Source organism: Armigeres subalbatus, chromosome 1 (genome assembly GCF_024139115.2).
Source record: "Armigeres subalbatus isolate Guangzhou_Male chromosome 1, GZ_Asu_2, whole genome shotgun sequence".
Lineage (NCBI taxonomy): Eukaryota > Metazoa > Arthropoda > Insecta > Diptera > Culicidae > Armigeres > Armigeres subalbatus.
The window spans coordinates 318,516,315-318,541,546 of NC_085139.1; the positions used below are offsets into that span (position 1 = coordinate 318,516,315).

A 25,232-nucleotide genomic window follows, 5' to 3' on the forward strand; every position below is an offset into this window, starting at 1 on the left:
ATAGTCCGACTCTGCCTTTTAGACAACGACTCTGTTCAAGACAATGATGTTTGTTCTTTTAGCCTTTCTCGTACAACAAAGTTGGACCAGAAGGCTATAAAAAAAAGTAAGCCCATATTTTTTTTTGTTAAACGCGTTTCATATAGAAGGACTTGACAGATTCGAGTGCAACTGGTTTCATTCGACGGAGCAAATTTCCTAGTTGGACACTATTGGTTTTGTTTTTTAATAAATCAAGCAGTTCGGATTATATTTTTATTTTTAATAGATATTGAAGGTCTACAACACCAATAGAGTGATTCATACGGTCCTGATCGAAGATTTTCATGTTGATCATTTTGAATATTAGGATTAGCACTCATGGACAATTTGGAGTTTCATAGATATTGAATGAATTCTGTAGTGTGTCTGTAATGGTGTATTGAAGTCCCGTGGAGCTATTCCAACTCATAAAACTAGTGAGGACATCAAAGATCTTCATGTTGATCGATTTGAATATTAAGATCTGTACTCAAGGATAGTTTGGAGTGTCGTAGATATTGATCGAATTCTGTGGTGTGTCTGTAATAGTGTTACGAGGTGGCTTGGAGCTATTCCAACTCATAAAACTAATGAGGACATCAAAGATCTTCTTGTTGATCGATTTGAATATTAGGATCTGAGCTCAAAGACAGTTTGGAGTGTCATAGAAGTTCAACGAATGTAATGTGTCCATAATGGTGTAACGAAGTCCCGTGGAGCTATTCCAACTCATAAAAATAGTTAAGACATTGAAGATCTTTTTGGTCGTTTAATATATCGTTTTGAATATTAAGATCTGTATTCAAGGAAAGCTTGGAGTGTCGTAGATATTGATCGAATTCTGTGGTGTGTCTGTAATGGTGTTACGAGGTACCTTGGAGCTATTCTAACTCATAAAACTAGTGAGGACATCGAAGATCTTCATGTTGATCGATTTGAATATTAAGATCTGTACTCAAGGATAGTTTGGAGTGTCGTAGATATTGATCGAATTCTGTGGTGTGTCTGTAATGGTGTTACGAGGTACCTTGGAGCTATTCCAACTCATAAAACTAGTGAGGACATCGAAGATCTTCATGTTGATCGATTTGAATATTAAGATCTGTACTCAAGGATAGTTTGGAGTGTCGTAGATGTCGAACGAATTCTGTAGTTTGTCTATAATGGTGCAATGAAGTCCCGTGGAGCTATTGCAGCTCTTAAAAAAAGTTGAGACATCGAATACCTCAATGTTCAACCGTCTAAAACGAGTTTAGTAGTCTCCATTTAATTCCACTACGCGCTTAAAGAGCTTAAAATATTTTTTTCTGACCTTAATGTTGATCGATTTGAATATTAAGATCTATACTCAAGGACAGTTTAGAGAGTCGTAGATGTCGAGTGAAGTCTGTAATGTATCTGTAATGGTGTTATGAGGTACTGTGGAGTTTTCAGCATAATATTCTGTATTTAATTCTACAAGAACTGAATGAGTATCATTGTTCTTGATCGTAAATTGTGCCGTCCAACTGCAAATCACTGTTTTTGGATGTTTCTGCATACATTTTTCCATATAAACTTCCGACGAGTTTAGCACCGCCCAAACGTTGACCGATTTGGCTGAAATTTTGTCCAGAGCATCAGAGCATCAAATAGAACCGAATAAGAGGGCGGCGTATCAAAAAAATTTAAAAAGTGTTTTTTGAGCCACCCTGCTACTCCACATGCTTCAAAAAAGAAAAAAATCTGCCTTGAAAATTTCCACAGTTACGCGTTAGAGTAGAGTGGGGCAAGAGTACGCACTTAGTTTTCAATCGATCATGTGGCCCTTATGAAGCAAGCTTCTGCATATCAAATCAGTGTCGATGATTCATATACTCTTCCTTTATGTTACCCAGTGGAAAAAATATTGAAATTATTGAGATTCGATTTAGTAGAACCCTTATTGCAAGACAAGTGAAAAACGCACTCTTACCCCACCGGTGGGGTAAAAGTGCGCATCGGGTGGGGTAAGAGTGCGCATTTTTCCAATCATGTGCTTTAAGTATATAATAACACAAATAAGAGTTAATAACATTTAATTGATGTTTAATTAGCATATATTAAGGAATGTTTGAAGATTACGTAACTCTTAAAGGGGGAGGGGGTCCTAAAAATGTGCACTTTCCTACGAAAAACCATTGTTTTTTATATATACAAAAAACTACAGAGGTAAAAATATATATCAGGTTTCGTGTGGCGTATTCAAAGGCATTTTCCTTAAAGAAAGTCCACCAATCACGTAACGTAAATGTAAAATGGATCTTGACGCTTTGGAAGAAGTCTTATTTCGGCCATAGACACGGGTTTGACATCATAACTTGAAGATTCATATGCGTACTCTTGCCCCACCGGTTCCTGCGTACTTTTACGCCACAGTCCCAAAAAATATTCAAGTAATGGTTTTGACTTCTTGGAAAACCATCCGGATTGGTGTTCTGTACCGTAAAGTACTCTATACAATAGGTTATCGAAATGGTATAATGTTCACCTGATTGAACGTATATATGGTAATGAAATACTAGTTGCGGAAATTCAATTATTTTTAGCAAAATGACCAAAAAGTTATCTAATTCCATATCTCCCTTGTTGATTATTCAAATCGTTTACAATTACACATGATAATAGTTGGCCAGAATACCTGTCAAACTGATGCAGTGCTGCTAGTTTATCTTTTTTTATTACTTCAAAAATCGAAAACGTACTCTTACCCCACGCGCACTCTTGCCCCACTCTACTCTATATGTTTCTTTTTGTTACTTGGGGGAAGGAGGGGGTCAAAAACCCTGGTTTTTGCGTTACGTAATTTGTGAACAAGCCCTTATTGTTGATCGGAATGAACACAATTTTGCATGGTACTCAATAGATTCTTCCTCTGCGTTGGAGGGACGCCCGCAAGAGGAATGGTGCTATTGTAGATCGCAACGATCACAATTTTGCGTGATGAAACGCCCGCACTCAATAGATTCTTCCTCTGCGTTGGTGAGACGTCCGAAAGAAGAACGGTGTTATCGTGGATCGGAATCATCACAGTTTTGCGTGGTGGGACGCCCACATTCATGTGTTGCTTCTTCTGCGTTGGTGGGACAACCGCAAGAAAAATTGTATTGTTACAGACCAGAATGATCACAATTCTGCGTAGTAGAACGCTGGCATGCAAGATTTTTATTATCCCACAAAAGTAGAAATGTGGCGCTATCGTGGCCAAAAGCCGAAGACGACAAGTGCTCGGAACATTTTACTTCATTGACAATAGGTTTCCACCTATGATTAAAATCTGTTTATCGATACTATTGTGGCAATGGTTTCCAGTTTTTGTTGCTGTTTGTTTGACATTTACAGTAACACAGCGAAGTAGACGAGTGCTTAAAGAAAGTAGTAATGATTTGTATTAGAAGCGAAATAGGGTTATTGGGAATGATGTTTTCATTGTTAGTCGAGACGCCACTGCACGAGAATGTTTTGAGATTGGTTATCCATATTTAGGTTTTGGTCAGGGTCTCCAGTTAGCCTTGCGTGCAAGAGCGTAGGATTGTCAATCCGGAGATGGCGAGTTCGATCCAGTCCAGGATGTTTTCGGGTGGGAAACGTTCTTGACTCCCTGGGGATAGTGTATCCATTCTACTTGCCACACAGAGGTACGTACTCATGCATTGGCGGGCATTGAAAGCATTCAATTAATAACTGAGGAAATGCTAATACAATATACAATAATACAATAGTTGAAAGCAGGCCAAGTTCCAGTTGGAATGTAGAGCCATGGACGAAGACAAAGGTTTGGCTTCCATAATGGTATATCCAAAATGTTCTTCAATTACAAAATGAGACGTTCGTAGTACAATAATGTGCATAAAGTGATCGTTGCTGCAATATGCCTTTGTAAAACAGTAATACCATAATAGATACTATGAAGGAAGTGTTATTTTTTCTCGTCAAGTATAAGGTGTCAGCATTTTTTTTAGAGAAGAGGGGAGATGTGTGGTATTGAACACGCCTATAAACATGAACAAGCCTCTGTTCCTCAGTCACTTGACAGATCATAGCAGCCATCGTACGAGATACACATTCGAAGTCGGTCAACGCTATCTTCCTCACGATGTGAGTAGCGGGTGTAAGCAATGCAAACATGATGGGTGCTTAATATGTGCGATATTGAGGTGCACAAGGGCCTGGACGTCCTTTATGGCAGACTCGTTTGAACTCTGTTGTATATTGTGTGTCATCTAATGTCCAATCACTAATCTTCAAATGCATATCTTTGCGGAGTAAGGCTCTCGGAAGGCAATCTCAGTGTTTGCGGCACAGATAATAAGGTTATTGGTCATGTCATGTGGAAATGCGAGGAACATTATGGCCCCATTAAGTTTGGAAAGTCGATAATGTCAGTGTTTAGTAGGGTGACTCAAATTAGTATGGGAAAAACTTTTTTCAATTTTTTTGATGGGCCGCCTTCTTATTCGGTTCTATTTGATGCCCTGATGCTCTGGACAAAATTTCAGCCAAATCGGTCAACGGTGCTTAACTCGTTGGAAGTTTATATGTAAGAATGAATGCAGAAACATCCAAAAACAGTGAATTGCAGTTGGACGGCACAACTTACGATAAAGAACTTTGATACTCAGTCAGATCTTGGGGAATTTAATACAGAATTTTATGCAGAATTTTATGCAGAAAGTTTGCCCGGCTAAGTTATTAGCATTTCTCTGAAGTGGGGTTTGAGTAAATTTCGTTTCTTTTACCTTTGAAAAGAAATAAATTCACCCCTACTACACTCCAGTAAAATGCTAATATCTTTGCCTAATAAACTCTAATCTTCTCGCGGTTTTCAGCATATCATTCTGTATTTAATTCTACAAGAACTGAAAGAGTATCATGGTTCTTGATCGTAAATTGTGCCGTCCAACTGCAAATCACTGTTTTGGGATATTTTTGCATACATTTTTCCATATAAACTTCCAATGAGTTTAGCACCGCCCAAACGTTGACCGATTTGGCTGAAATTTTGTCCAGAGCATCAGGGCACCAAACAGAACCCAATAAGAGGGCGGCCCATCAAAAATTTGAAAAAGTGTTTTTTGAGCCACCCTAGTGTTTAGTCATTGCTCATCAATGATTGTTGTTCCCGTTACAGAAATAAAGCATAGTCCAAGCATTTGATCAATGAATCGTACAAAATGTAGAACATCCCTTGTAACATTTTGCTTTTATATTGGTTTTATAACACTCTTGTAGAGTAAATTATGATCTTCAAGAACGTCATAAAACTTAAAATGTTACTTGGGATGTTAGAAAAAATATCGATTTCCGTAAATCCGGCATTTGAGTGTATCAAACAGAAAAATGTTTGAATACAAAATTATCATATGTGCTTTGTAATGTCGATTAAGCAGTAACAAGTAAATGTAATAGCGACAAAGAACGAATGAAAATTGTTGGTTGTGTTGTTCACATTTTATAACATAATCAAGAAACTATTTAATATTACCGATTCGAAACTACACTCACGTAAAGAAAATATGTGCAAAACATATGAGGAAACATTTGCTGTCTGAGAGCTATGTGAATAAATTATTAATTTTAAATTTATAAGATATCATGCCAGAATCATGTTTCCATCTATATTCATTACAATGATTTTTTTTCATAACATGCACATATTCGGGTATTTAACAATGTATGTCTTATAAATTACATAAAAATGCGAATTAAATTGAACATTGGAAAAACTTTTATACTATACAGGTTATACAAATGATCACAATCTGTTAAATGAAATGTCAAACCGAATATAAAAAGAGCATTCCACATCAAACATATGTTTACTACTTTTAAATACAATTAAACATTTCAATAAATATAGAACATTTTAGTACCTTTCCCCATAACTCTATTGATCAAAACAAATAAAAAAAGAAAACAAATAAATATTCCAATCACTGTCAATCTGTGGTTGTATGTAGAAATAAAAAAGATGCAATGAATATATTTGAAGCCACTTGTTCAAAAACGTAGTCAGTCAGAATCAGAAGGTATTTATGTACCATATATTCATCCACATAAAGAAAAAGCCACCGAATAAATTTATGAAAAGATTTTGTTTCGATTCAAACTTGTAAAAGACAAAAAAAGAACAGAAAATTACAACAAAAATTTACAAAATTCAATCATATTCGAGGGATGCGAAGGATTTTATCGGTGTTCAAAAATGAGAAACCGTATTTTTAGCAATGTTTTTAAAATTTATTATCGCTAGTTATCCACGAAATTCAAGCTTATGAAATGTCGATACGTGTTTGCAATAAATTCTTGTTAAAAACCGTATAGATTTTTTAATTACTGGCCAGGTGCTACGCCCTAATAAAAAGGAAAACCAAACAACAGAATTAACTGTTCTTATTTTCTTTTCTTTTTTTTTAATATGATTGTTCGTTTCCTTAATTAGCTATAGTCTGTCCCTCGAAATATCACAGTAAAAAGTTCCATCGAAATCAAATTCCTCGTTTGGAAGTACTTGAAGGACATACATAGATTAAAAAAAACTCAAGAAAGAAACAAAGTCAACGGGGCATAAATAATACCTTCGTTATCAATCCAGGCCGCAAAATAACGTTATGCCGAGTTTCATCAAAATTGGGCTTGTTGTTAGAAGTAGTTACCGATAGATGGATATAAAAAATGGATAACTTTAAATTTGTCAATTAATTTCATATTTTCTTTTAACTTTTCAATACTTCAACATTTTTGGTTCATCAGAAATTTTGTTTTTTTTTAAATTTATCTTTTAATACTTTTACTGGTTTACTCCTTATATCTTTTTAAAAAGCACTGAATTGCAATCATAGGAAGTATTTCCTTTTTATCTACATATGTAATTAAATTTCACTTTTCAGATGGAAGCCTAATTGTATGTATGTATGTTATTTGTACCGTTGATCACACGCATGTATGAATTTATATACTGCCGGAACAAATTTCAGTCTTTTCCTTGGTCACCTCTTAATTAAATTACAATCGGTGTTATCAATGGGAAAATTAGTACAAGAAGATAGAAGAATGGAAAGTGTCAGGCCATTTGGCCGAATGCTGTTTGGCACAATGCCGTTTAGCTGAATAGTTAAAAACAAATTGACCTCAGGTTACGAGTAGTGAAGAGTAAGAAAAGAGAAGTGAGAAATGAGAAGTACTCCCTTTTTCTTTTTCCTTCTTCTTAATTCCTTCTTGCTTTTTCCTTATTCCATCTTCCCTCTACCTTTTTCCTTCTTCTTGCTTCCTTCTTCCGTCTTCTTTCTTCCTTTTTCCTTCTTCTCCCTTCCTTCTTTCAACCTGCTTCACTCTTCCTTATTCTTTCTTCTTTTTTCCTTCCCTTCTTCCTGCTTCCCTTTTTCCTTCTTCCTTTTTTCCCTTTTTCTTTCTTCCTTTTTTTTCTTCTTCTTTCTTCTTTCATGCTTTTTCTTTCTTCCTTCTTCTTTACTTTTTCCTTTTACTTCTTCATTTCTTTATTCCTTCTTTCTTCTTCATTCTTCTTCTTCCTTTTTGCCTTTCGTGTATGCTAAGTATACGTAAAGGTCATAGGATCACTCCAAAACCGAACTTTTTATAGAAGGCTCGGAGACCCATAGTGTTATATATCAATCGACTCAGCTCGACGAATTGAGGTGATGTCTGTATGTGTGTATGTATGTATGCGTGTGTGTACAAAAAAATGTGAGACACACTTTTTTGTACTTGGCCTTATCCGATTTGCAGGTTGCAGGCGGAATCCTTGCTAATTTTTTGCTATTGAAAATTGACCCAATCGGCCATTGCGTTCCGGAGTTATTGAAAAAACATTTTTTTTGAAAAACTGCTGCAATGCATTCAAATGAACCCAAATAAATGTGAATTGATGGGAATAACTGATTCTATCTCCCTAAAGTCTAATTTTGCCTCTCTTATGTGCTTTTTTTGTTATTCTTATGTGTTATGTTTTTTCTGTCTTGTTTTATAATACACGCGAAAGGCACCATCACCGCTAGGTGGATTATTCTGGGTTTTTCTTTTTATTTCTTCCTTTTTCTTTCTTCCTTATTCTTTCTTCCTTCTTCCTTCTTCTTTTTTATTTCTTTCTTCTTCCTTTCTTCTTCCTTCTTCCTCCTTCCTCCTTCCTCCTTCCTTCTTCCTTTTTAATTCTTCCTTTTTCATTCTTTCTTCTTTCTTCTTCCTCCTTCCTTCTTCTTTTTCCTTTTTCCTATTTCCTTCTTCTTTCTTCCTTCTTCCTTCTTCCTTCTTCCTTCTTCCTCCTTCCTTCTTCCTCTTGCTTCTTACTTCTTCCGTCTTCCTTCTTCTTTCTTCTTCTTTTCCTTAATACTTATTCATTTTCCTTATTCTTTTTTCCTTCATCCATTCACCCTTCTTTCTTCTCCTTTATTTCATTTTCCTCCTTCCTTCTTCCTTCTTCCTTCTTTCTTCTTCCACTTTCCTTCTTCTTTCTTCTTTCTTCCTTCATTCCTTCTCCCTTCTTCCTTCTTTATTCTTCCTCCTTCCTTTTTTCTTCTTTCTCCTTCCTTATTCCTTCTCTCTTTTTCCTTCTTCTTTCTTCCTTCATGCCTTCTTCATTTTTCTTTCTTCCTTATTCCTTCCTTCTTCTTCCTTCAGAAACGTATTTCAACTATTTGGCCAAACGGCATTTGGTCAAATGACCCTTTCTCTGTGTACAGTTTCCAATGTTCAACAGTCACAAATTGTTCACCGAATGAAAAAAACATCCTAAGAATGATCTGTATTATTGTCAAGCTTCTTGCTGCTGAACTATATTACTGGAGGACCTGATTGAAATTATTTTCCAAACCAGATGAACCCATTGAACAATCTAAAAGTTAATAGGTAAAGCACGTTAGAAGGGTCAAAACAGTACTCCAGGTCACTTGCTAGATTTATTTCAAAGAATCGAGGTGATAGGACTATGTCCAAGAGCTCAATCGAAGGCTTTATGGCCGAACAAGTCAACATGTTTTACCAAAAAAATCATTTAGTCGATTAGATCCAGACCAGATAAAAATAAATTTTAAAAATTAGTTCAAAGGGTTGCATACTTCGTATTAGTTACTTTGAAGTCAGACCGCATCGTGCTTTCGTGCTGTGCGGTTCTTTCTCTCTTTGCGGAAGGAAGTTTTTAATACTACCCGAAGCTATTTTAATTTCAACGGTGCTTCTTAGCGCTATTTGTACCCACTGATCCTGTTACGATCTTTGCAAGGACCCGTGCCTTCGTTTTACGTTGGATCCGTTTGCGGAAGTAAAATTCCGACAAGCGGTGGTAATCCTGCAGGGACACCGTTCTGGGAAAAACCTCTAAGAAGGTCACGTCTCCACGCTCAGCAATGAGTATTAACAAAAACAAGAGGAAGGGGAGTCTCTGAATTCTCCACTTCCTTCAAAGAAACAAGGTTTCAAGACCGTCCTGCCCAAGCGCGGAAAAAATAGAAGGAAGCTGGAGAATTCAGATATTCCTTCTAACTCTAATATCGGAAATAATTCTTCTCCAATCGAACTGAGCAATCAGTTCGAATTGATTAATGATGAAATTGAGCAAATCGAATCTACCTCTAGCCCAGGTGATTCGATTCATGCGAAAAAGCAAAGGATTCCGCCAATTGTGGTATCGGTTGCCGAGTTTTCTGGCTTCCGGAATGAGATTTTGAGTAACCTTCAGGGGATCAAGGTTTCATTTCAGATTGCTAGGAAGGGTGACTGCGTCTTCTTCACTATTTAACTGAGAAGCGCCATAAATTCTTCACATACGACGACAAAACTGAGCGATTGTTCAAAGTCGTCGTGAAAGGCCTCCCCAGTGATGACAAATCACTGGATGAGATAAAATTGAAATTTCTCAATTACTTGGATTTTCACCAGTCCAAGTAATTAAGATGAAAAAGAAATCCCATTCTGGTACTTCCCAGAGGGGCATTTCTCAAGAATTTTATTTAGTTCATTTTAACAAAAGTGAACTAAATAACATGAAAAGTTTGGAAAAGGCCTGTATTATGTCTCATGTCCGTGTTACATGGGAACATTTCCGCAGGCCTGGGGAAATTTCCAAACCCTACCCAGTGCCGTAAGTGCCAAAAGTGGGGTCATGGAACCAAACATTGTCACATGGATGCTAAATGCATGATTTGTGGTGGAACCTCTCACGCCAAGGACGCATGTCCTGTGAGAGAAGATTCCAATAAATTTAAGTGCGCAAACTGTGGGGGCAATCATAAATCCAATTTCTGGGAATGCCCTTCACGCAAAAAGTTTTGAATTCCGTGCAAAATTGATGACGGAAATTCCAATCGGATCCCAGATTCGCCGGGTAGAAATTTTTCAAACGCTCAAATTTCGAAACCGGTTACCGGTCGAGCAATTCATACCCACCACAATTCACAAACAAATTTTGCCGCTCGTCAACGGGTAGCAAGCACTTCACTAAATTCCAATTTTTCCAATGTACCTACGTATGCAAACATCGCTGCTGGTAGACCAAATTCCTCTTCTCAAAATGAGGTTTATACCCATGTCCCAACGGAAAATAACGGTCATGTAGCCGATTCTGGTAGCATGACTGCTTCCGATTTTGATTTTTAACTGAACAATTGCATCACATGATTGATGCAATGTTCAAAGCAAATACCATTCCTGAAGCTGTTCAGGTTGGTATAAAGTACACACAAAAATTGTTATCGGACTCCGTTTCAATGGATCCAAATAATTGTGTGAAAGTTCTAAATTGGAATGCCCGCTCTCTAAAGGGTAAGGAAGATGAATTATTCAACTTCCTTTCAGTTCATAATGTGCATATTGCCATTATAACTGAAACGTATTTAAAACCAGGACTCTCCATTAAAAGAGATCCAAACTATTTTATCTACAGAAATGATCGTCTTGACAGCGCCTGTGGTGGGGTCGCCATTGTCATTAATAGACGTATCAAACATAAATTATTTTCTTCGTTTGAAACCAAAGTTTTGAAACCTTGGGAGTTTCTGTTGAAACAAATTTTGGACAATTTTCCTTCATTGCAGCCTACTTGCCTTTTCAATGCAATGGGCAGCAAAAGAATTTGTTGAAAGCTGATCTTCAAATTCTGACTCGCAACAAATCAAAATTCTTCGTAATTGGTGACTTCAATGCCAAACACCGTTCATGGAATAATGCTCAAAGCAATTCCAATGGTAAAATTTTATTTGAAGATTGTTCTGCGGGATATTATACTATTCAATATCCCAATGGACCAACTTGTTTTTCTTCCAGTCGAAATCCTTCTACAATTGATTTAGTTTTAACGGATTCAAGTCAGCTGTGTGGCCAATTGGTAACTCATACTGACTTTGACTCTGATCACCTTCCTGTGACATTTGAAATCTCACAAGAAGCCATTTATAATCCAATCAGCTCTACTTTTAATTATCATAGAGCTGATTGGGATTTATATAAAACGTATATCGATAGGAATTTTGATGTTGATATTCCTCTCGATACCAAAAGTGATATTGATAATGCTCTCGTATCTTTGACAAATTTAATTGTCGAAGCCAGAGGCATTGCAATTCCGAAATGTGAAGTTAAATTCAACTCCATTATTATTGACGACGATCTTCAGCTACTGATCCGTCTTAAAAATGTGAGAAGAAGGCAATACTAAAGAACTCGCGATCCTGCGTTGAAAGTTATTTGGCGAGATTTGCAAAATTAAATTAAAATACGAGAAAGGCAAAACGTTTCGCTATTCTGAGAAATACCAACTTTGAGAATAATGTCTCGAAGTTGGATCTCAGTTCGAAACCTTTTTAGAAATTAACGAAAATTCTTAAAAATCCTCAAAATCCAATTCCAGCGCTTAAAGATGGAAATAAAATTTTATTAACAAATGGCGAAAAGGCTCAAAAACTTGCTCAGCAGTTCGAGAGTGCCCATAATTTTAGTCTAGGTCTCACCAGTCCAATTGAGGATCAGGTTACACGGAGCTTCGAAGACATTCTCAATCAAGATAATGTTTTTGACCCTTCGTTGGGAACTAATTTGGATGAAGTGAGATCTATTACTAGAAAATTTAAAAATATGAAAGCCCTGGGTGATGATGGTATTTTCTACATACTTATCAAAAAACTTCCTGAGAGCTCTTTATCCTTTTTGGTTAATTTATTTAACAAATGTTTTCAATTGGCATACTTTCCAGATAAATGGAAAAACGCCAAAGTTGTTCCAATTTTGAAGCCGGACAAAAATCCAGCTGAGGCTTCTAGTTATCGCCCAATCAGTTTGCTTTCTTCAATAAGCAAACTGTTTGAAAAGATTATTTTAAATAGAATGATGGTTCATATTAATGACAATTCTATTTTTGCTGATGAGCAATTTGGTTTTCGTCATGGGCATTCAACCACTCATCAGTTATTAAGAGTTACGAACTTAATTCGGCTCAACAAATCTGAAGGATATTCGACTGGAGTTGCTCTTCTTGATATAGAGAAAGCATTTGACAGTGTTTGGCATGAAGGTTTGATTGTAAAATTGATGAATTTTAATTTTCCTCTGTACATCATTAAACTGATCCAAAATTATTTATCAGATCGCTCACTGCAGGTAAACTATCAGAATACTACCTCTGATCGATTACCTGTAAGGGCTGGTGTCCCCCAAGGCAGCCTACTGGGGCCCATATTGTAGAACACTTTTACTTCTGAATTACCTGGTTTACCGAAAGGGTGTAAAAAATCTTTGTTTGCAGATGACACGGGCCTTTCAGCCAAAGGGCGAAGAGTTCGTGTCATTTGTAGTAGATTGCAAAAAGTTTGGATATTTTCTCCACTTACTTGCAAAATGGAAAATTTCCCCGAATGCTTCCAAAACTCAGCTTATAATGTTTCCACATAAGCCGAGAGCTTCTTATTTGAAACCTTCTAGCAGACATATTGTCACTATGAATGGGGTTCCAATTAATTGGTCTAGCGAAGCTAAATATTTAGGACTTCTGCTAGATCACAAATTAACTTTTAAAAATCACATTGAAGGCCTTCAAGCCAAATGTAACAAATATATTAAGTGCCTATATCCACTTATAAACAGAAAATCAAAACTTTGTCTTAAGAACAAACTTTTGATTTACAAACAAATTTTTAGACCTGCCATGTTGTATGCTGTGCCAATATGGACTAGTTGCTGAATAAAATTTTGAAAATGATTCTGAAGTTGCCTCCGTGGTATAGTACCAATGAACTTCATAGAATTTCTAATATTGAGACATTGCAACAAATGTCCAACAAAATAATTTCCAATTTTAGACAAAAATCGTTGCAATCTTCTATTGCAACGATTAACTCCTTGTACCCTTAGTATAAAATAGGTTAAGAATAGTTTAAGTTGAAAACATTGTAATTCCTACATGGTTCAATTCAACCAGAGGAAAAAATTCTAACTGCCAGAGGCAATTGAAATGTATTATTAATAACTAAAAGCGTAACATAGCAAATAAGGATGATAGTGTTAAGAAAACACGGAACACCTAGTCTAAGAGATGAATGCATGTATTAGATAATTAGCAAATAAAATTAGTTAAAAAAAAAAAAAAAAAAAAAAAAAAAAAAGTTACTTTGAAGTACATTTCGTTATATTTCCGTAGTGCGGCTTTATAGTGCTCAAAATGATTATTTAAAATTGCTATCTACTGCTTTTGGTAAAATCATTTATTATTTCTCACTGTTTCACTTTTCACTTCTTACTGCCCAATCCTCTGTTTCCACTTCTTATTTCTCATTCCCCACTTCTCGCTCCTCAATTCTCACTTTTCAATGTTAGAATCTAGAATGATAAGTGAGAATTGAGAATAGAAATATGCGAAATACAACATCTACCCAAGCAACACGTCTGTTATAAATGAATTACTGTAACCTATTTATGGTCAAATCCAGTCATTTATGAGTTGCTGTAACCGAATCGGTCTAGTGCTACTTGGATAACATCTCACTTCTTACTTATCGAAGTGAGTAATGTGAATTAGAAGTGAGAAGTATGGCATCTCACTTCTTATTTGTGATTTTTCAAATTTTATTTTACACTTCTCATAGTAAGAAATGAGTTATTAGAAGTAGGAAGTGAAAAACAAGACGTTTCAGACGTAAGAATCGAGAGAGAGATGAGATGTGAACGTCATTCCTCACCTCTTACTTCTTGTTTACCACTACCACCACGATGTGTGGAATTTTTCAACTATTCGAAAAAACGGTATTCGGACATGTCTGGACATAAAATTCGTTCCGCTAAACGAGTTTTTTAACCAAATCACTCGTTCGGGAAAACTACACTTTTCGGCTATTTACCCCGTTTGTCCAAACGATATTTCTGCCGTATGACATGTTTGGCCATCTGACAACTTCGACCAAATGAGCAGTTCGGCCAAGGGACCTGTTCGGCTAAACGACCTTTTCATCTGTAAGACCCGTTCGACCAAATGACATTATATTTTACGCCCAAATAACGTTCCCAGCCGTATGACCCGTTCAGATAAATAACAGTTTCGGCCAAGTGACTTGTTCGACTAATCGCCATTTTCGGCGAAATGACCTGTACGGCGAAACGATATTTTCGATTGTATGATTCGTTCGACCGAAATTCATTTTTGACCAAACGACATTTTCGGCCAAATGTCTGTTCCGTCAATCTTCTATTTCGGCCAATGACTTGCTCGGGCGGTTGAAATATTTGGTCGAACGACCCTCCCCATTGATGGAGTTCAGATGTAAATGATTAACGATCTGACTCTGAAAACGGTGCTAAAAAGTTAACGTGCCAACTCTTGCATAAGCGCCCATGGGTTCATTAAAGACGACCACATACAACGGATGGAGATAACGGTATATGAAGGGGAGACTCTCGAACCATGAAGAATAATCAGCAGCTGGTCATCAATCAACGATGGATGGATTGTGCCTTATAAGCTATGGCGAAAACTGAAGGTACTAATCGCGAAGAACTGGGTAGGAGAACTCTTCGCGTTCTTCATACATAAACATAAGTACACTGGATTTTATTTTTACACGATTTACATTTTCTCAATTTTCCACTCATCCTAAATGTTTAACGTATATTGATTGTCATGTGATTTTTCTTTGATTTATTCTGGATTTTTTGAAACATGTTGCGAAGAGATTGGTGGCAAATTGAAGTCACACGATCAAAAATACGAGCGAAAAAAAATCGTGTAAAAAAAAAAATCCTGTGTACATCAAGAGGTTAGTGTTTAAGATCAGAAAGGCGCTCTAGTTATTAGTTATGAGGAAGTGCAACAGCCGACACAGAAAGTAGAAAGCCGAAACCGTATTGGCAGCGGTCTAATTCGTCCTTACGTCAACGACGCCGCAAATAGAAATACCTGGATTGGTACCGGGGTACTTGGGTAGGGTCAAAATCCAGCAGTTTGTGTTCCATAAAAAAATATTGGAGGAAGAAAGTCTACGAAAGACTACGAGGAACAACTGCTGCTTGCAGAACTGGAAGAGCCGATCCAATGAGAAAGTGGTAGCTAAATTGAGACGGTAGTTCGAAAGGACCGATCGGTTTATTTCGAACCTGTTGTCGTGAGTGGACAGAAAGTAAGGAGAAATCAACTTCTACCTGAGTCAGACCGCTATGGCTGCTTCATGAAGTATGAGCAGTCTGCACAGACTCGGAAACGCTAAGTCCTCATTTTGTCCGACATGCCCGAACAGGGAGGATACGCCAGACATTCGACTGCCCGTGATTCACGGCAGAACGAAATGGGATCTTAGCGGGCACCTGATAACATAGTATAAGAAATGTGCAGTTAGACCAGAGGGCATCAAATCGCGAGCATAGGAAATGTAGCAACGCAACGAGTAACGTGGAAAGACTGTTTCGTTTCGAAAGTGGTTCTATCGTCGCAGAAACTTACGCCGGTGGAGGCAAACTGCACTCCGATACGGGGGCCCCTAAATGTACAATAAGGATGGATTTGGTATCCAGTTTTCTGCTAGCGGTAATGGCCGTCAGCTTGCCTGTGGGTTAGTCTCTGATTTGGCGTTTGGGGACGCCAACTGCACTCACCCTTTCGAGCATTCTGACAAATGTGGTAAATAAGAAGGTGCTGATGAAGTGGATTCACGCCTTCACATTGATTCAAAATGCTCGGAACGGTGGGTGCAGTTGACCTCCACAAACGTCAAATCAGAGATCAACCCACATGCAAGCTGGCGACCATTACCGCTAGCGGAAAACTGGATTTGCTTTTGTGTGGGCTCGGGGCTATGCACCCCCCCCCAAACCCCCCCAAAAAAAACAACATCGGCCGCTGAATTTGAACTGGGGAAAATGTTCGATCAATTATACGATACGAGTTCTTAGTTAATCTGTTTCAAAATGTATGTTGCAAATGGATTTCTAATTGTGATTTTTTCAGATGTCTCGCTTTTGAGGTGGCCTTTATTAATCATAAACTCTCAGATGCCCGAAGAACATTCATTTACTAATAGATGCAGTTGTTGCACAACCACATGTTATCAAATCATAGTTAATGCTTCGGAATATCCCTTTGAACGAAACAGAAAATAAATTAAGGTTATTATCATTCATCTAAAGTAAAAACGACGTACAATAGCATATTCAATTTCAATAACAGTAAAGATGCACTTGTCGAGTAGCAGTAACCGATAAATGGTCATATTCACACAAACAGCAATGCCATTACTATTTCAAAAATATCTTTCAATAACTAATGAACTAAAGAAATAACAACTGCTGAGTAGTACTGTCAGTAGGTATAAGTCGACTAATAAATTTTCTAACATATCACAAACCAGAACGATAAGATGAAATCAATATCGTTTGTTAACATGGTCATTATGCATGGCATTCTAAAAACAATTCTCATTACGTTTCATCTAGGTTGCAGGTTTATTAAATCATAACAAAATGTTTGAGGCTTATGATAATAAATCTTGCACCTTAAAACCATCATAGGTCCAGCTTCCTAGTTTTAAGACACATGTTTGTACATCATATGGAAAATATTCAACATCTATTGAGCACGACGATTTGTACACTGCGGGCGGTTGCCAAATAACCAGACCAGTATTATATACTGTGGCTTTGGTCATTAAGGTTACTTCATAATGACCGTCAGCACTGTGAAAAGAGAGAAACGTAAAAATGTAGAAAATTCACAAAAGAAAAAATGCATACAAATTTAAGACCGGTTTGGGATTAACTTTCTATCCTGTAAAAATGTTAGTGCGGGAGTTATCATAAAAAATAAAGGTGAACTGAAACAGTGGAGAGTGAAAATTTGATATTTATTTGTCATAAGTGGCATTTCGATATAAAATGAATATATGTGAGTAATAAAATAATGACAAACTTACAGATATATCATTTTAATTTGGTATGCCCAATCGAAGTTTACGTGAATTGGCTAATTAGGCAGTGTCCGATAAAATATTTTTGAGTGTCACTACTGTTTGTCTGTGTTATATATATTGTTCTTAACATTTTTTGCGTAATCCACAATCAACTCAAACTTGTAATGTAAGATAAAAAATCATATAATATCTTTAAGTTTGTTCCCCCAAAAAAATATGAGCCAAATCGTGCAACATTTATTCCTTCCAATATAGCTCCTGACCTGGTCCTAACATGTCTGTGCTCCGTGCTTTCGCGAAACTCCGAACACCGATTGACGACTAGAAGATGTATGCTTAGCAGGCTGTGCAACCTTAGAAATTTTATCTTCATGTCAACACCATAATAAGCAAGGTGTGAGCCGAGCGTCTGTTCGCCAAAAAAGTGTGACTAAAAAGAGTTTATTCAGGCAATCGTTAGCTAAAAAAATGCTTTCCTCCAGAAGCTTGTTCTCACAATGTACAGTTTCCGAAGCCTCAAAATGTCTAACTAAGCGGCAACTATTGGAATGTGAAACGTTCCAATCCTAACCCTGCATAGTGAATTGGCACAACTTCATAATAAGCTAACTTGAATGTTCTCCATCCTGGGCGATAGCCCGCTATCGCCTTAACCTGCTGCCAGGATAGATTTTGGTCGATTTCTTTTGTTTATTTGCTACACCACTGCTTTGCTACGATGTCCTGCTGAGTTCCAATCTAACCCTTGTTTACAGATTTCGTTTCTGCCTCTTCTGTGCCAGCATTTCAGATTGCTATCGGACTCTGGTGGCACCAACGATGGAGCTTGGTGTTTAGTATCTGCAGCCACCTGCAGCCGATGAGTGTACTCTACTGATACCTACCATGTATCACTAGCGTATTCTTCCGAATTTCCGAAGGGAAATTTTGCCGGATTTTCGAAGGGAAATTCTTCCGAATTTCCGACTGAGGTTCTTTCTTCCGAATCTCCGAAGGAAATTTTTCCAAATTTCCGAAGGGAAATTCTCCTGAATTTCCGATGGATTTTTTTTTCCAAATTCTTCTAAATTTCCGAAGGGATTTTTTTTTCGAAATTCCGAAGGGATATTCTTCCGACTTTCCGAACACAAATTCTTTTGAAATTCCGAAGGCAAATTCTTCTGAATTTCCGAGGGGAAGTTCTTCCGAATTTACGAAGGGAATTTTTTCGAAAAATTCCGGAGGGAAATTCTTCCGAATTTCCGAAGAGAGATTTTTCCGGTTTTCCGAAGGGAAATTTTTTCGAATTTAAGGAGGTAAATTATTTTAAATTACCGAAGGGAAACTCCTCGAATTTCCGAAGTGATATTCTCCCGAATTTCCAAGAAAAAAATCTTTGGATGTATCGAAGGGAAATTCTTTCCATTTTTCGAAGGTAAATTCGTCCGACTTCCGAAGGGAAATTCTTTCGAATTCCGAAGGCAATTATTCCGGATTCCGAAGAGAAAATCTTCTAAATTTTCGAATGGAAATTCTTCTGAAGGTGAATTTTTTTTCGAATTTCCGAACACAAATTCTTTTGAAATTCCGAAGGAAGATTCTTCTGAATTTCTGAAGGGAAATTCTTTCGAATTTCCGAAGGAAAATTCTTCCGATCTTTTGAAAGGCAATTCTTCCGAATTTCCGAGGGAAAATTCTTTCGAATTTCCGAGGGAAAATTCTTCCGAATTTCCGAGAGAAAATTAATTCCGAATTTCCGAAGGGAAATTTTTCTGAAGGGAATTTCTTCCGAATTTCCGAAGGGAAATTCTTCTGAATTTCTGAAGGGAAATTCTTTCGAATTTCCGAAGGGAAATTTTTCCGAATTTCCGAAGGGAAATTTTTCTGAAGGGAATTTCTTCCGAATTTTCGAAGCGAAATTCTTCCGAATTTCCGAAAGAAGATTCTTCCGAATTTTCGAAGGAAAATTCTTCCGAATTTTCGAAGGAAAATTCTTCCAAATTATCTTCCGAATTTCCCTATGGAAAATCTTCCAAATATCCGGAAGGAAATACTTCCAAATTTCCGAAGGGAAATTCTTCCAAATTTCCGACTGAGATTTTTTTTCCGAATCTCCGAAGGAAATTCTTCCAAATTTCCGAAGGGAAATTCTCCTGATTTTCCGATGGAGAATTTTTCTGAATTTCTTCCGAATTTTCGAAGCGAATGCTTCCGAATCTCCAAATGAATATTCTTCTAAATTTCCGAAGGGATTTTTTTTCGAAACTCCGGAGGGATATTCTTCAGACTTTCCGAAGAGAAATTCTTCTGAAATTCCGAGGGGAAAATTTTCTGAATTTCCGAAGGGAAATTCTTCTGAATTTCCGAAGGGAAATTCTTCTGAATTTCCGAAGGGAAATTCTTCTGAATTTCCGAAGGGAAATTCTTCTGAATTTCCGAAGGGAAATTCTTCTGACTTCCGAAGGGAAATTCTTTTGAAATTCCGAAGGGAAAATCTTTTGAACCTCCGAAGGGAAATTCTTTCGAATTTCCGAAAGGAAATTCTATCGAATTTCCGAAGGGAAATTCTATCGAATTTCCGAAGGGAAATTTTTTCGAATTTCCGAAATGAATTTCTTTCGAATTTCCGAAGGGAAATTCTTTCGAATTTCCGAATGGAAATTCTTTCGAGTTTCCGGAGGGAAACTCTTCTGAATTTCCGAAGGGAAATTCTTCTGACTTCCGAAGGGAAATTCTTTCGAATTTCCGAAGGGAAATTCTTTCGAATTTCGGAAGGAAAATTTTGAATTTCGAAGGAAATTCTTTCGAATTTCGAAGGAAATTCTTTCGAATTTCCGAAGGAAATTCTTTCGAATTTCGAAGGAAATTCTTCGAATTTCGAAGGAAATTCTTTCGAATTTCCGAAGGAAATTCTTTCGAATTTCCGAAGGAAATTCTTTCGAATTTCGAAGGAAATTCTTCGAATTTCGAAGGAAATTCTTTCGAATTTCGAAGCAAATTCTTCCGAATTTCCAAGGGCAAATTCTTTCGAATTTCCGAGGGCAAATTCTTCTGAAATTTCAAGGGGAAAATTTTCTGAATTTCCGAAGGGAAATTCTTCTGAATTTCCGAAGGAAAATTCTTCTGAATTTCCGAAGGGAAATTCTTCTGAATATCCGAAGGGAAATTCTTTTTAACCTCCGAAGGGAAATTCTTTCGAATTTCCGAAGGGAAATTCTATCGAATTTCCGAAGGGAAATTTTTTTTTGAATTTCCGAAGGGAATTTCTTTCGAATTTCCGAAAGGAAATTCTTTCGAGTTTCCGAAGGGAAACTCTTCTGATTTTCCGAAGGTAAATTCTTTCGAATTTCGGAATGATAATTCTTTCGAATTTCCGAAGGGAAATTCATTCGAATTTCCGAAAGGGAAATTCATTCGAATTTCCGAAAGGGAAATTCATTCGAATTTCCGAAAGGGAAATTCATTCGAATTTCCGAAAGGGAAATTCATTCGAATTTCCGAAAGGGAAATTCATTCGAATTTCCGAAAGGGAAATTCATTCGAATTTCCGAAGGGAAATTCATTCGAATTTCGAAGGAAATTCTTCGAATTTCGAAGGAAATTCTTCGATTTCCGAGGGAAATTCTTCCGAATTTCCGATGGAAATTCTTTCGAATTTCCGAGGGAAATTCTTTCGAATTTCGAAGGAAATTCTTTCGATTTCCGAAGGAAATTCTTCGAATTTCGAAGGAAATTCTTTCGAATTTCGAAGGAAATTCTTCGATTTCCGAAGGAAATTCTTTCGATTTCCGAAGGAAATTCTTTCGAATTTTCCGAAGGAAATTCTTCGATTTCGAAGGAAATTCTTTCGAATTTCGAAGGAAATTCTTCGATTCCGAAGGAAATTCTTCGAATTTCGAAAGAAATTCTTCGAATTTCCGAAGGAAATTCTTTCGAATTCGAAGGAAATTTTCGAATTTGAAAGGAAATTTTTTTCAATTTCCGAAAGGAAATTTTTCGAATTTCGAAGGATTTTTCGAATTTCCGAAGGAAGTTTTTCGAATTTCCGGAAGATTTTTTTCGAATTTCTGAAGGAAATTTATTTCGAATTTGAAGGGAATTTTTTCGAATTTCGAAGGAATTTTTTCAATTTCCGAAGGAAATTTCGAATTTCGAAGGAAATTCTTTCGATTTCGAAGGAAATTCTTTCGATTTCGAAGGAAATTCTTTCGAATTTCGAAGGAAATTCTTCGATTTTCCGAAGGAAATTCTTTCGAATTTCGAAGGAAATTCTTTCGATTTCGAAGGAAATTCTTTCGATTTCGAAGGAAATTCTTTCGAATTTCGAAGGAAATTCTTTCGAATTTCGAAGGAAATTCTTTCGAATTCGAAGGAAATTCTTTCGAATTTTCCGAAGGAAATTCTTTCGAATTTCGAAGGAAATTCTTTCGAATTTCGAAGGAAATTCTTTCGAATTTCGAAGGAAATTCTTTCGATTTCGAAGGAAATTCTTTCGAATTCCGAAGGAAATTCTTCTCGATTTCGAAGGAAATTCTTTCGAATTTCCGAAGGAAATCTTTTCGATTTCCGAAGGAAATTCTTTCGAATTTCGAAAGGAAATTCTTTCGATTTCGAAGGAAATTCTTTCGAATTTCGAAGGAAATTCTTTCGAATTTCCGAAGGAAATTCTTCTGATTTCCGAAGGAAATTCTTTCGATTTCCGAAGGAAATTCTTTCGATTTCCGAAGGAAATTCTTTCGATTTCCGAAGGAAATTCTTTCGAATTTCCGAAGGGAAATTCTTCGAATTTCGAAGGAAATTCTTTCGATTTCCGAAGGAAATTCTTCGAATTTCGAAGGAAATTCTTTCGAATTTCCGAAGGAAAATTCTTTCGAATTTCCGGAGGAAAATTCTTTCGAATTTCCGGAGGAAAATTCTTTCGAATTTCCGGAGGAAAATTCTTTCGAATTTCCGGAGGAAAATTCTTTCGAATTTCCGGAGGGAAATTCTTTCGAATTTCCGGAGGGAAATTCTTTCGAATTTCCGGAGGGAAATTCTTTCGAATTTCCGAAGGGAAATTCTTTCGAATTTCCGAAGGGAATTCTTTCGAATTTCGAAGGAAATTCTTTCGAATTCCGAACAGAAATTCTTTGAATTTCGAAGGAAATTCTTTGAATTCCGAAGGGAAATTCTTTCGAATTTCCGAAGGGAATTTTTTTCGAATTTTCGAAGGGAAATTCTTTCGAATTTCCGAGTGGAATTTCTTCCGAATTTTCGAAGGAAAATTCTTTCAAATTTCCGAAGGGAAATTCTTTCGTACTTCCGAAGGGAAATTCTTTCGAGTTTCCGAAGGGAAATGTTTTAGAATTTCCGAAGGGAAATTCTTTCGAATTTCTGAAGGGAAATTCTTTCGAATTTCCGAATGGAAATTCTTTCGAATTTCCAAATGGAAATTCTTTCGAATTTCCGAAAGGAAATTCTTTCGAATTTCCGAAAGGAAATTCTTTCGAATTTCCGAAGGGAAATTCATTCGAATTTCCGAAGGGAAATTCTTTCGAATTTCCGAAGGGAAATTCTTTTGAATTTCCGAAGTGAAATTCTTTCGAATTTCCGAAGTGAAATTCTTTCGAATTTCCGAAGGGAAATTCTTTCGAATTTTAGATGAGAAAGTCGTTCGAATTTCCGAAGGGAAATTTTGTCGAACTCCGAAGGGAAATTCTTTCGAATTTTCGAAGGGAAATTCTTTCGAATTTCCGATGGAAATTCTACTGAATTTTCGAAGGGAAATTCTTCCGAATTTCCGAAGGTAAATTCTACTGAATTTTCGAAGGGAAATTCTTTCGAATTTCCGAAGGTAAATTCTTCCGAATTTTCGAAGGTGAATTCTTCCGAATTTCCGAAGGAAAATTCTTCCGAATTTCCGAAGGGAAATTCTTTAGAATTTCCGAAGGGACTTTCTTTCGAATTTCCGAAGGGAAATTCTTCCGAATTTCGGAACGGAAATTTTTCCAATTTTCGAAAGGGAAATTCTTTCAAATTTCCGACGTGGAATTCTTCCAAATTTCCGACGGGGAATTCTTCCGAATTTCCGAAGGGAAATTCTTCCGAATTTCCGAAGGGAAATATTTCGGAATTTCCGAAGCGAATTTATTCCAAATTCTTCGGAATAATTCTTCCGAATTTCCGAAGGAAAATTTTTCAGAATTTCCGAATGGAAATTTTTCCGAATTTCCGAAGAAATTTATTTCTGAATTTCCGAAAGAAAATTTCTCCAAGTTTTCTTTGGGAAACTCTTCTGAGCTTCCGACGAGAAATTCTTCTTTATTTTCGAGGGAAATTCATCCAAATATTTGAATTTTCATCGAAAAGTTCTTTGCAATTTTATCTGAATTCCAGCCGAAAATTTGTTTTTAATTTTAACCACAAATCCTTATCGTTGAATGAGTGTATGGCGACCTGTTCCAGATTGGCAGAAGGTGCTTGGTTGAGGATTTTGAAAGCATCCAAAGCAGTGAAAAGGTGGTAAAATGTGGTACAATATTCAATGAAGATATATGGATCAACGTACTAAAATTAGAATACTTATTTCTTACATGAAATCGGTACTGCTATTTTTTTAATAAGTGATGCTTTGTAGCAAATGTTCAGCAACGGATGCCTGGCATCTTCAATGCTGAGTCCCTTCGTCGATGTCACCAGAAACCGATATCAACTGAAATTTGGATACGGTAGGACCCACTTATACGTGGGCCGGCGGAATAAAAATCTTTATTTAAGGGATGATCCATAAAGTACGTCACGCGAAAATTGACGATTTTAACCCCCACCCCCTGCTCCCTTCGTCCCACTTTTTGTATAAAACCTTTAGAATTTTTGTATGAGTTGTCACGCTGCTCTGAACCCAACCCTCCTTAAAGCGTGACGTACTTAATGGCTGACCGCTAAGTATAAGATTGGGACCTAGCAGGACATCCTGAACGTAGCTCTACGATGATTAATTTACATCTTTCCGCAAATCTATTTTTGAATCGTTTCAAATCAGTGGTGTCTAAAGAAACTTTCACCAACGAATAAATAACTGTTCTGAATCAAAACGTTGTTGTATGATTTCTGCTACATAAACGCACCAAAATAAAAAATCTACCATATTTTAACCAAAACAGACTTTTAAATTTTGCGATATTAAACTAATTTAGAGACAAATATAATACCATTTAATCACATATTTTGAACATGAACCGATTAATTCGATGTTCATTCGTAATCGAAGCTAATCCATTCCTGTTCAACTTAAATCGCCAAGAAATTTTTACATGAACCCATTATAAAAGAATACAAGTGACTTGAAATATCATTAATGGGCATCCTAATACCCCGCTCTTTAAACAAGTTTTTTTTTATATATATACAATCTTTACAAAGAAATGTGTAATAAATGATATATGAACTGGTTATTATAACGTGAATCAATTTACAAAATGAGAGATGAGTGAATAATGAGAAATTAAAATGATGGACTATTTACATTTATACGAACTGTTTTTTAAAAAAAGTTACGTGCATATTTTATGGGTAATGTAAATTATTTGTTTCCGTTTTAGGAAAGTTTACAAAAATCTCCCCAAGCTATACATAAAAATCGTTGAAATTGTCATTTATTTTAGAATGATAATCTAAACCATCTAGGAAATGGATATTGGTTCGATTAGGCTCAATCGACGTTTTGTCGGCAAATGATAAAATAACAATAATTAGTTCGCAAGATCATTTCAGATGATTTGCTACCTCCCACGAATAATTGTGGGGATCAACTTCCAGGGAAATGTTTATTTAGTTGGCCAAATA

The 25,232-nt window shown here is 36.5% G+C and overlaps 1 protein-coding gene across 6 annotated transcripts in view; it reads right to left on the minus strand.

The window, feature by feature from the left end:
* The window catches only part of LOC134207982 (acetylcholine receptor subunit alpha-like), a 68,976-nt gene that overhangs the window by 29,828 nt on the left and 13,916 nt on the right, over positions 1-25,232 (minus strand). Inside the window, exon 5 of one of the 6 annotated variants that reach the window (XM_062684088.1) lies at positions 17,016-17,196. The exons of 4 other annotated variants lie outside the window; for them this stretch is intronic. In XM_062684088.1, the coding sequence (XP_062540072.1) occupies positions 17,016-17,196 (181 nt within the window). Of the gene's footprint in view, positions 1-5,912; positions 5,927-17,015; positions 17,197-25,232 lie in introns of all 6 variants that reach the window. One more of the 6 variants, XM_062684091.1, reaches the window with a different exon arrangement.